Source organism: Cyrtonyx montezumae, unplaced genomic scaffold, assembly GCF_038088225.1.
Source record: "Cyrtonyx montezumae isolate F1298 unplaced genomic scaffold, pur_monq_1.0 scaffold_3, whole genome shotgun sequence".
Classification (NCBI taxonomy): Eukaryota; Metazoa; Chordata; class Aves; order Galliformes; family Odontophoridae; genus Cyrtonyx; species Cyrtonyx montezumae.
The window spans coordinates 124,432,406-124,445,531 of NW_027072034.1; the positions used below are offsets into that span (position 1 = coordinate 124,432,406).

At 35.6% G+C, this 13,126-nt stretch overlaps 1 protein-coding gene across 1 annotated transcript in view; it reads left to right on the top strand.

The window, feature by feature from the left end:
• Nucleotides 1-11,548, top strand: part of CAPS2 (calcyphosine 2) — a 29,988-nt gene extending 18,440 nt beyond the window's left edge. The window contains exons 13-18 of the mRNA XM_065743280.1: nucleotides 1,739-1,854; nucleotides 6,279-6,355; nucleotides 7,891-8,045; nucleotides 8,599-8,718; nucleotides 9,789-9,885; nucleotides 11,128-11,548. Coding sequence (XP_065599352.1) covers nucleotides 1,739-1,854; nucleotides 6,279-6,355; nucleotides 7,891-8,045; nucleotides 8,599-8,718; nucleotides 9,789-9,885; nucleotides 11,128-11,303 — 741 coding nt within the window. The 3' untranslated portion in view covers nucleotides 11,304-11,548. The remainder of the gene's footprint in view (nucleotides 1-1,738; nucleotides 1,855-6,278; nucleotides 6,356-7,890; nucleotides 8,046-8,598; nucleotides 8,719-9,788; nucleotides 9,886-11,127) is intronic.
• Nucleotides 11,549-13,126: the final 1,578 nt, after the last annotated feature.

Consider the following 13,126-nt stretch of genomic DNA (forward strand, 5'->3'; position numbering starts at 1 on the left):
AAGGATTTGGAAGTGTTGATTGATGGAAGATTCAACACGAGCTGTCAGTGTGTGCTTGCAGCCCAGAACACCAAATGTATCCTGGGTTGTGCTGAGAGAAGCGTGAGCAGCAGGTTGAGGGAGGTTATTCTACCTCTCTACTCTGCTCTCGTGAGACCTCAGCTAGAGTACTGTGTCCAGTTCTGGAGTTCCCAACACAAGAAGGACATGGAGTTGCTGGAGCAGGTCCAGAGGAGTGACACAAAGATCACCAGAGGACTGGAGCACCTCTCCTATGAGGACAGACGAAGGAAGCTGGGGCTCTTCAGCCTGGGGAACAGAAGACTCCAAGGAGACATTATAGCAGCCTTCCAGTACCTGAAGGGGCCTACAGGAAAGTTGGGTAGGGTCTCTTTAGAAGGGCACGTAGTGACGAGGGGAAAGGATTTTAAATTGGAAGAGGGTAGATTTAGACTAGATATCAAGAAGGAATTCTTCACTTTGAGGATGGTGAGACACTGGAACAGGTTGCTCAGTGAGGATTTTTGCCTGGAAGCATTCAAGGCCAGGCTGGATGAGGCTTTGAGCAACCAAAGGTTGAGGGGAGAGGTGTCCCTGCCTATAGTAAGGGGAATGGAACTAGATCATCTTCAAGGTCCCTTCCAACCCTAACCATTCTATGATTCTATGATTCACTGTGGTATGAAGGATGAAGCTTTTTTTTTTTTTTCTTTTAATTGGTATTTGTATCTTTGCAACCCTCAGATGTAGTGATGGAAATGTCTTCTAAGAAAAGATCTGCCGTAAAGCCATCCACAAAATGTACTGCCTCTGCGTTTGATAGCTCTTTGATACAATTTCAGATGTGTGAATCTCCAATCTCTAAATTCATTTTCTGAGCTGGTGTTCAGATACACAAATCTCTCACAAAGTCCAAGTGATTGACACTTGCACAATACAATATCTCTATGTCCTATTTTATGTGTTTGGGAGAATGCATGAATATTGCAGTTAGAGCTACTGCTTTCTTAGTTTTCCCTGCTTCTGTTTTACTACTTCCCTTTCCATCCCCTTCCCTTTTCTCTCAGTCCAAATAGATTCTTTAACTTAGGAAAATACATGAGGCTTGTTCTCTGTCCCCAGCATGGAGAGAAGAGAGATGGGTAGTACTCAGAACGTACTCAGAAGTATTGAGTAGAAGTTTTTATTAATGTTAGTGTTTTAATTCAATATTTATTAGGGAAATCTAGTAATTCTAAAGAAAAACTGTAGTTAAGCCTTGCAGGATTTAGTTGAACTTTGAGATGGCTACCTTTTCATTGTTTGTTTATCTGAATTATGATTGTAATTTATTAAGTGTAACTATGGAGGTTTTTTGTGTGGTTTCTGTGACCTTTTCTATGGTCCATTGAGTTTTGGATTCCATAAGAATGAAAGAAGAAGAAAAAACAGGAAAGTAGAGTCAGGCAGAGGGAACAGCAATCTGTAGTCTCACATTTTTAAACTGTGAATTAGGCCACAGTGGACCCTCTTACTAGACATACCTCTACACAGAAGATAATGTTTCATCTTGAAGCCTGTAGCTGTATTTACTACCAGAAAAAACACTTAGAAGGTTAACTGGCCTCAGCTACAGTTTTTTTTTTTTTTTTGACACGACATACCTAATTGTAGATAGTCGTACTTCTTGAAAGTCTTGTAAAACACATTTCTCAAATTACATGACCTGCTTGTAAGTAATTACACACTTTTTCAACAGGGAGCTAACCTAACGTTCCGAAGTGTCGATCATAATCTTCCAAAAAGTGTCCAGCAGAATCCTATTCTCACCCTTCGTGTAATAAGTATTGATGAAGCAGCTATGGATTTTCTAAAGTAAGTGCTGCTAACTGTTCTTCAAAGTAGTATTCCCTACTTCAGGAAGAAATCTTTATTTACAACAACTTCTGTCTTATTTATACTGTTTAAAAAAAAACATCTGTACTTAGGAGAAATTGGTAATAAACATGAGAGGATATTATGTAATTCATTTATAGAAAGATAAGGAGTAATGTGAAAAATAAAATTAGAAATGAAGCTATGTTATTTGCTTTTAACTTTTTTTTTTTTTCAATACAAAACATTGTGAACATTTTTCAAGGTAATAAACTAATAATATACTGTGTTCAGGAGAAAAAAATACTTTTTTGTGATTAATGTTATAGTAGAATCTTCTGTGGAGCCTATATTAAAAGATTATATTAGTCATAATGATACAAGTGTTAGAACGCAGTCAACGGAAGTATAGAAGGTTTCTCTTTTTTTCTTTTTCATTTTCCTATCTCTTCTTTCTTCCAGGTATTGCTACAAGTATTGTAGCTTGCAGGCACTGAGGCAACTCATTTATTTTCTGTAATGAACCTCATGTTCTGACAGAATCTTTTATCACATGCTCTTTCCCTCAGACTCTTCAATTGTGTATATTGTGAATCTGCTTTAGCCTTTTGGTGTAGAGAGGAATGTTCTGTTCTGCACCAGAAGGTGGTGCTTGCCTCTTAGTAGCACTTCTGAATTACTGCTAAGGAACATGAATCCTGATTGCATTCTCTCTGCTACTATATATCATACAGTCCATCAATTTTAGAACAGATAGCACAAGCTAGTATCAGCACATAATAATTTGATATTGTTTGATACTGGATGCAGAAGTAAACTGGTTAGGCATTCATCTTTCTCTGATGTTTCTGGTTTCTATTGTGAATACACTGTTTCCTACCCCCCAAAAAACATAGTGGTATGAAAATCTATTGTCCTATTGAGTTACCTGAATATGGAAGTTACTTAATTGAGTTTGAAATGCCATCAGTTTGATTATTCAGATTTTGGTGAGGAGTTCATACCTGTTACCTCTTGTCGTGTCACTGGGCTGCATTGAGCAGATCCTGGCTCTGTCTTCTTTACTCTCTCCCATCAGGTATTTGTACACATGGGTAAGATACTCCTGAGCCTTGCTTTCTCAAGTCTAAACAGTGTCAGATCTCTCAGCCTCTTGGCTTGGATCAACAATAACAAAGCCTCAAATACATTCAGTATGTAAAGACTACTTTCATCAGAACAATTTAACTGACAATTATTTTTCTTTCTGGAACTGTTTAGCTATGTGAAACTTGTTCTCAGTTACAGTAATATTCACTTAAATATCTCTTTTCAGTGTAGAAAGCTTTGCAAAGGGGCCATAGCGAGCCAACAGTCCATAAAACAGTAAATTCAAATTTAATTGGTTGAAGAAGGGTGTATCTGTATGATACTTACTGCTAATTGCTCCCTCTCTGTGGATTTTCATGAAACAATACAGTTTAATTTGGGATAGCTTATGTAGGATATTTTACATCTCAGAAGCGTATCATCTTGGTTAATATCTTCTTATATTTGTTGCTAATTTTCTACCTGTGAAACTTGGAGCTGATCCAGCATTATTTCTGAGGGCTCACTCTTCAGGTTATAATTTCATATTTTCTGCTACTTGTGATGGAACAAATTGTTTCTTTCTTCTATGTTCTGCCTAACTGAAATGTTGTAGGTTGGGTTTTTTTTGTCTTTTTTTTTTCAGATAGTTGACTGAATTTCTAATTGTGAAATCAGACTATTTTTTTTTTTCTGAAGACTGTGTTTGAAGGGGATGGTATTGAAGTGTAACTTGTTCTTCTCCGGCAGAGAACTCTTTTACTCTCATTGCTATACTTAGGGTCTTGGAGGTCTATTGAAGATTTACAAGAGCAGCTCTGCCCTGCTGTCGTGAGTTATAAATCTTCCGTGTTTTATATTTATTTTAGAGTACGTTATCCTCTGTAGGTGGCTGTTGATGATAACGTACATTTTAGGTGGTTTCATATGAACAAGTTCAAGGGACTTCATTATGAAAGGTACACAAACTGGAGAGATGTAAATTCTTAGTAGACAGGAGAGAAGTAAGTCATCCTCTGAAGGAAGAAGTGCTCCTTCATGGCAAGGCACTGGTGAGCAAGCAGTTCCAAACTGGTTGTAGTGCCAATCTGCATCTGCCTTCTTATTCTGATTAAAGTAGCTACAGGAGTAGGAGCGGGTTTTCTTTTGTTTTATTTGTTTTCTTGTATAGATCATTCAACCGTATTTTTTCTATCATCCTTTGTAACGATTTCTGATGGAGATTCTGGGAGGCCCTTTTGAGAACATAGTCACTTGCCAGGAAAAAAAAATACACAATTTCACTACAATTCCTAGTTCATGCCTACGATGTACAAATCCAGCTTTTGATCTATTCCCTTGCTATTGTTTGTACCCTTACCAGATGAACTCAGAAAATGAAATTCCTCAAAACACTGAGTTTGCATTCATTTGTTTCGTCAGAAATACAGTTAGCATGTGTGAATGGAAATATAAACAAATGGGGTCAGAAATTCAGTCTTCGTTGCATCAGATTCAAGGTCAGATATATATAAAGCTAATTTTGCTTTCTACAGAAAAAAGATGCAAACTGACATGTCATGGAATGATGCTTTCTTTTTCATGGAAGATTGCTTGTCTTTCTTCTGTTTATTAGTGGTTGGCTTCTATTTGAAATGAGAAGGCTCATGCATTTCCCAGTCAGGGTCTAAACAAACCTGAAGTCCCTCCATTTGATCTCCAGTGTAAGAGAAAATTTCTGTTCTTTACTAGTGCTTTAAAGTATACATTTTTTCCTGGGAGATTCACTGAAGTTCCTTTAAGATGGCTGATTAACACTGGAACAAGCAGGAAAGTATATGACATTTTGTTAGCCTGTTATTCATGCTTTTAATGCTCAGTGCCTCATCTTTCTGAGTGTCATCAGATGTTAAAAGTAATTGGAATCTGGACAGTCTATTTGTAACATTAAGGTTATTAAAATAATAGGTCTATTCAGATCTTTCTGTCCCCAGTGTCTCCCAGGACTGCTAACAATAAAGCCACATGAGGGTAGAACCCTTGTAGTTAATTCTTTTCTTGGAAGATCACCTTGCCACTAGTTTTTTCTAGTCATTAAATAAAAAGACTATGAGGGGAAAAAACATGCTCCTTAAGAACATATGTGGAAAATACAAATTACGTGGGATATTTTATAAGCACATACAGGAATTTTCACCTCTTGAGATTTCTCTGAGCTATCTCATGAGACTCTTTGGATGTGACCCCCATCTTTCACAGTGTCGTGTTCATTAGCTCTTTTGTTCTTTAGCATGTTTTTAGAAATCCATTGCTCATTTATTAGAACCTTTAAAAAAAATATTACATTGTGTAGTGTTGTGATGATCAAGGAAAGAAAGGAGATTTTTAACCAGTAATTAGCATACAGGCATGTTTGCTTTCCTTGAGGTCTTGGACTTAATGATCTTTTGAGGTCCCTTCCAACCCCTATGATTCTGTGATTCTGTGACAGAAAAATCCTTAGGTCCTTCAGTCTTATGCCAATCCAATGGCCATTTCTTTTCTGAACATCTAAACAATATCTCTCCTTCAGCTTGTAATGTTTTCATATCTCCTTGTTCAGTGGATTCCTGACCATTGTTTTTTGGAGCTGCTTATAAGTTGCCTAGAGAGTGCACAGTCACTGCAGTTACAAGGTTTGGAATTCTCTCGTGCTTCTCTGAGGTGTCTGATGGACTGGGTCCTCCTTGGTTCAGGTCAGACCTCAGTCAGTGGAATAAGTATAGTCACATGGAGCTCGCTCTTGTTGATAGTGTGTGAAATATCTGAATAATGACATGGACATTTTAAAATAATTCTGCTCTTCTGCTGAGGGCGTTCTTTCATGGAGTATGTTGGTCATAGTGCCCCTGTGAAGTGATCATGTTCTCAATCTTCATCATAAAAGATAATCTGCCCTTTTTCTGACAAGTTAACAACACTGCTGGCTTTTTTATCCTTTTATCCCATTGATAGTGAATGAGGAGGTAAAGACATAGAATAGGTACAAAAAATTGTTACTAGTCTTCCTTTAACTTCTACTCTTCTCACTTAGACATGTTGCCAGGAAAGGAAAGATTCAAGATACAAGTTCTATAGTTTCAGAATTTCTCTTCTGAAGAGATATTTGTAGCCAGTTCATGTTATTTTCCTGTTGATAACTAATGGAACATTGTCAGACAGGAGTTTCTGTATATCTGCAACAGTTCTGTGTAAAACTTTATCAGCTTGTCATCATGCTGATAAGGGTGGTTTAAGAATCAAATGTAAAGTTAATCTTTTTTCTACTACAGTTATTTTCCATTCAGTAATATTACATGTGATTTTAACCAGTCGACATTAAATTTTTATTATCATAGAGATTCTGTTTTGGAGTTCAAGCCAGAATATTCTGAGCAAATGATTGATGACAGCAGAGTTTTCAAGAAGATTCAAGGTTTGTGTCTACCAGAACCTCCTTTGTTTTAATTTCTGTATTTCTAACTTTACAGTTTAACACAAGAAACAGTGATGACAGTTCAAAGATTATATTTGAATAAATGAAATTAATCAATAGTTACATAACTATCAGAATGTTACTGAAATCTGATATTGGAATAAACCTATCATAAGAATGCTTTTTACTCTCCTTTTCCTTCTTTAAATAAATGGTCTGCTTAAAGATTTTTGAAAGAGTATGGAATAATTGTGTGTGTAATCAATATGGTATTACTCTCTGTGATGACAAAATCTTTAAAATATGCTGCAGTATAACACTAATCCTTTGTTAAACTGGCATTAAATTAACAAAGCACTGATGAAATTTAAAAACATATTCTCATTTCATCAGTTAATTCTGTGCTAGGTAGTTCTTGGACTGTTATTTCTTTAAAGTAAGTTGTTTTTTCATACTCTTCAACAGTACACGTACTAAATATGTGAATACAATTTAGTATCTAGAATATGCAATTGAATTTTACCAGGTTTCTACCTATCATGTTTTGGACAAGCACATAGCTTTGTGTTTAAAGTTATGACAAGATGAACATCTTACCGTTCTCTTTCTGTGTAAGTGATAGTCAACAAAAACAGTTGAATTGAACAGCTCCAAGTTCATAGAATCTTGAGTGTTACTTTCACGAGCTAAACCTGCTTTCAGTAGGTGCTCCTCAGTCACTACAAATCTTCTTGGACATTTACTTTTAGAATAAAGGTAGGAATAATAGATTAGAGAGGGTTTTAACCCTTCTAACTCTTCCTTTATTGTTGTTATTATTTCCCTAGCATAATATAGGCAAATTGTTTTCTCAGTTATCTGAATGTATCTCAAGTTTACAAGACGTATTTTAATGTAGATCTGAGTTTGATCTTTGCTGGAAAAAATGCATTCCCCTCTCCTCTGTTTTGCTTTTTAATAGTTGGTGGCAGTAATGTGAAAATGTAGTGAGATAACGGATGACTTCTGCTAATAGAGTATGCTGAGAAATTCAGGCATCCCTGAAGTAGAACTGATTTTTATAATGCTGTCATTGTTAGCATATAAATTTTGGGATGATTTTGCAGAGTTACATGTGGAACCATCAACAAGTACCAGTATTGGCATGTTCGTACAGCAGAGACACTGTATTCCGTAATGGAATGTTTGCTTTTACAAAATTACAGCATTTATAAATTGTTTTGTTTGTTGAATTATGTTATGCATGTAATCAATTCCCAGGGGAAGTTAGCAGCTTTATCATATGAGCACATGTAAGGTGATAGACACCCTTTCTTTCCTTCTGCAGTCTTCTTAATATTTTGTTACACGTTTCTGCCACTTTAGAGTTACATTTTGAACTCATATTTGATCATTAAAGAGAGCCTGGATGTATGGATGGGCCATTTTAACCAGCAACATCACAGGCTTTTCTGGTTTTGTTTACTTTTATGACAGCATGTAGAATGTGGTCAACTTTGGGTGAGTATTACACTTCTTTTTCTCTGAATCCTCAGGTATGCTCAGAGAGACATTAAGTAAAAGAGGAGTCAGAGTTGTAACAGGCTTAGGAAAGTATTTCCGACACATAGACAAGAGTGGAAGTGGTTTTCTTTCTCAGGAAGACTTCAAAGAAGCTCTAAAACTATTCCATTTGGAAGTGCCTGAACAGGTAAGCCTAACCAAAATCATAATAATGGGTAGTATCTCACTTTATTTTACTGAAATGATTATTTTCTTTGCTTAAATCTGTAGTTTAATAGCTATTTTTTGCAAGTCTTTTTTTTTCTTTTCTGGTGCTACATTGGCATTTCTGCAAAACTCTGAAATAAAAAAACCAAACCCCCCAAAAAGCTGTTTTACAGTATTGTGAAGAGAAGTGGGTGGGATTGCAGTTATTTTTCTTTGGGGACCTTTTGAAGATATTATATATGACGAGTCTTCATTTTAAATATTTTTTTTAAATAATATTTTCATATTTTATTTATATATTTAATATTAATACTATTTTAAATATTATTTTACAAAAACAATACACAGCTCTCAAAACTGAAAATAATGTGAATTATGGCCACCAGTGACTGACTGATGATGACTTGAATTATTTTGATGAGTATTCAAGTCAGTTTGGATTGGGACATTTTTCTTTGTGAAGATTTTACTGCAGGAATTGTTTTATTCTAGGATATCATGAAAAGCTTTGGCACAATATTTTTCCATTACAGGACTTTGAATCCTTATGGGTTATTCTTGATGATAGCAAGAGTGATAAAGTTGACTATGGAGAATTTATTCACGCTATAGCTGGAGAAATGAATGAATATCGGAAAGCATTTGTAAGAAAAGTATGTTTCACTGCACTTTAATTGTAGGTATTTTGCAATCTAACTATGGGTTTGGTTATTTATTTGAATAGTCTTCCTTACATTTTGCTTCTGGTAATTGACTTTTTAAACTGCCAAATCATTGAATTAAATTTAATGTAACTTAGAAGATTACATGCTGTTCCACTGTTGAATGAAATTTAATTTTGAACTCTGCCACCCAGAATTAAATATTTTATAATTTTGAGGTTGTGTATGCATACTCTTCTTACAGTTCACTCCAGTGTGTATAGCATATGGCACTGTGAAGTGATCTCTTCCAGAAGTCTTTTTCTATATTTTGGCAGATCACTCTGTCTGCATTCTGTATATACTCTGTGCTTATTTCTTACCCCAGTGTCTGGAAGAGGCAATAATATTTGCCTTCTTTGAGACATATAATTAGAGGCATGATGTTAGTGAGAGTTTTTTTGTATTTGAAATGTCATGTGTCAAACGTGTATCTAGAAAGTGGAAAGACAAAATATTGTCCCAGTGGATCATTTCTAGTATGAAACACTGATTGCAAATCAGCCAGTATTGTAGAGCTGGAAAATCATAAAGATCAAGAACAATAACACATGCTTTTATCCTTTTAATTACGACGGATCTGACTCTCCTGGCCTTACGTATTGAGTGTGTATACTAAGAGTAAACTTGGAATGAGAATGGCACTGCTGTAAGCAGAGCTGAAGAGGCCTCTATTGGAATGACACTGGAATCTTACTAATTGGAGGAGGCAGAAAGGAAGCAGCTTGACCTTGGATGCCAAGGATGTGCTAGAAATTTTGGAGAGAAGACAATTTTTTTTTGAATTTGTGAGTGGACAGCATTTAATGTGGAAGTTATTGAAATAAAATGGTTGGGAAATTCCATAACGTAGAATCCTTTACTGGCATCCAAGTGTCAGTGATGGAAGACTCAGTTTACTTATGTAAAATGGTTACGTCAGAATAATTAATTGTAACAGATCTAGAAGTATGTACTAAGTATGTGAGTATATTTGATCTTTAATTTTTTCCTTTTTATTTTTTTTAATTTACCTTGTTTAGGCTTATATGAAACTAGATTTCAACAAAACTGGAAGCGTTCCGATAGTAGACATCAGGAAATGTTACTGTGCAAAGAAACATCCTCTAGTGTTGGCAGGTAATTAATATGAACAAAAAGAACATATCTGTAATTAATTAGTTCATCATGTTAGCAGAGATAACAGATGCAGAAACTGCTGTAAATGTTGACTTTTTGTGTTGGCCTAGACTTCAGCTGTTGACAGTAACTTATTTTCCTCTGATTACCTGTAAAGTGAAACATAACTACAAATAGCAGTTCATCTACATAACTCTAATTCTTTTATCACTCTGCAAATACTTCAGACATGAAAACTAGGTTCCTTTCCTTACCTGTGTAGGTCTACATTTAACTCGTATCTTGGCTTTTACGTGCAAGTTTTCACTGATACTGATATTAGCAATTCTATATTAGAAGGACACTCTCTAATGCACGTAAGGTTTCCAAATGACACTTGATTTTCTCATCACTTGAAGTTCCTTCTGAATAAATAATTCATTTCTCTTCATGGTTCTTATTTTTTACCAAGGAAATGTTTGAGAATTCTGAAAAAATAATGAAGGTGGCAATGTGTTAAGACTCTTGCTGCTAAAAAAAAATGGGTTTAAATCTTTGTAGGTCAGTTTCTAAAATAACATCTCCAATGTATCACACTCATTACTGTGAAAGTCTCCTTGGTGTCTTGACCCCTTCTATTTTACATATAGTAAAGAGGATGTTTTTTGTTTTGCCAGCAACATTGACAATAACACACGAGGACACATTGTAGTTTAAGAATGATGGACGTGCAGGTTTTTTTCTCCAGTAGAATGCTGTATTTTCTCCAAGTTTTTCCTCAATGCAGTAAAAATTATCTGAGTATAATCCTTTTTAAGTCACTAGAAAGCACTTGTCAATTCCAGAACATTTTTAAGTGATACTTATATCTTACTGTGTTCTTAGAGCTTTGAGCTTGTTTTACATTAAATGCATGTTTTGTTACAAGTTTACCTCTGAATTACCAAAATTTTAATTACAGAATGCATTGTTTTCCCAGTTGTCTGAGGAAAAACCTTCCTGATCTCATAATCCACTGAAACTTTGGCCACATGTTTCCACTGATATCTAATGCCATCATTTTCTATTGAAGTAAGGGAAATACTGCAGCTGATACCAAGTGAACAAATTACTTCATTGCCCCCTGCGAAGTCAGAATATTTAATTTGTTCAAGAAAAATATTTGCAAGCTAAATTCTGAGTTTGGTTTCCTAAAATAAACTGAAAGCTATATATTCACTGGTCTTAGAAATGCATCTGATGGAAAAAATACACTTTTCACAGGCAAAGCTACAGAAGAAGAAATTAAATCATCATTTCTAGAAACATTAGGAGAATCCTGCAGCAATCCTGAAGAGGTGTCCTATTCTGAGTTTGAGGATTACTATGAAGGACTGAGTATTGGAATCACGGATGATGATGATTTTGTTAACATCTTAAGGAACCCGTGGGGAATTTAGAGTGGAAGAAGACAAAAAGGAGGAGACCCCTTCTTAAACAAGGAGAGAGCTAAATAAGGGAGGATTTGATCTCAGTGTGTGTTGCTTAATAATAATTGCTTTATATTGATTTCAAGGGCTGAAAATATTAGGTGCTTTCAGGATAGTACAACACGTGGTAAGTTTCTTAGAGTGCCTGTTGAGCAGAGCTGACCGCTGTCTAATGGAAATGCTGTTTGTGCACTTTCATGGGCTGTTCCCTGCATCATGTGCTGGATGTTAGAATAAAGAGACTTATTTTAAAATAAATGGAAATAGAATAATATAAAGTATGTATGAGGACAAGCAGGGAAAAAAATTAGTTTTAAGATTTTTGAAAGCTTTAGATTTGTCAGTGTACTTACTGAGGATGCCTTTTTATAAGTTTTATTTTATAGAAACAGTACAATTGCTCTTAAAACATTATTTGCTTTAATTCTCCTTTACTGTGTTGATGGTTAACCTGAAAAAGAGCTGACCATCCTCATCCAATTAGCAGGATGTACTGAAAATGCAGAGAAATTCACATGAATTAGTCTTCAAACCACATCATCTCTACTGATTTTAGTTTCTCATCGTGGTCAGGCATCTGAAGCTGAATGCTGAATCCCAAAGGCTTAGTAAGCACAAGTATATTTTTCAATGTCCTTCTGCCTGTATTTTGCTAAATTATTTTCAAATCTGATTTATAGGTAAAAATCTGACTTCTGTACTTTGAATTGATGAGAGTTTTTTAAAAACTGAGCAATGATCTCGTTTGTCAGACTGGTATGCAGAATTTCATGTCTAATCTGAACGTATAGACCAGAAAGTTCTATATTTAAAGAACAGCGTTGCAACAAAAGTTAAATTCTGAGTTAAAATATTTCTTACTACTTCAAATATGTAGCCAGATAGTCTTTTCCATGTAGTACATCCTTTTAAATCTGTAAGGTTGTGCTAAGAAATAAAAAATGTGTTATTAAGAAATTATATGTGTACGTACTGATAGCTTTGGTTTCAGTGGACCTTTCACCAAAATTAAGAACTGCATTTCTTAAGCTTACTCAGTTACGGTATATTAATTTTCCCCATGCCTGTCTGACCAGCTTTGAATTTATAGGTTGTGGTTCAAAGGACCTTCCTCTGAAACAGAATTTGTGTTCCACAGAAATTTAAGGACAGTGCTGAAATGAATGCTAAAATGAGAGTCTTTTGTCCCTGTGTCTGAATGGTTTGTTCTAGATATTGCATTTTCATGTTCTAATTTCCTGTGCTTTCGTTATCTTCTGAATGTTTGTAGCGTGTCCTCTTTTGTTACTAGAATTTCAGTTTCAGGTCTAAACCCTCAAATGAAGGATTTTTTTTTTCCCCAGTTCTTTAGAGGCTGCAGAAGTCTGTGCAGGATTACAAAGCCAGACAAAATTCTGTTAAATGCTTATTCTAAGAAGAATTTTGATGTGGCTCATTACAGTCTTCGTATTGCCCGTTCCTGCTGAAATTTCCCTTGCTGGTATGGTTTTGTCAATTAGTCATGGAACTGGTGGTTCTGAGATGGAAATATTCAGCAGGTTTTCCAGTGATCTCCTGGTTAATGTGTTCGAATAACTGAAAAATCACAGAATCAATTGTAGGGGTTGGAAGGACCTCCAGAGATTGAGTCCAACCCCCTGCCAGAGCAGCTCCCTAGCCCAGGTTGCACAGGTAGGCATCCAGGCGGGTCTGGAACGTCTCCAGAGAAGGAGACTCCACCACCTCTCTGTGCAGCTGTGCCAGTGCCCTGTCACCCTCAATATCAGGAGGTGTTTTTATCAGTTCTTCAAAGA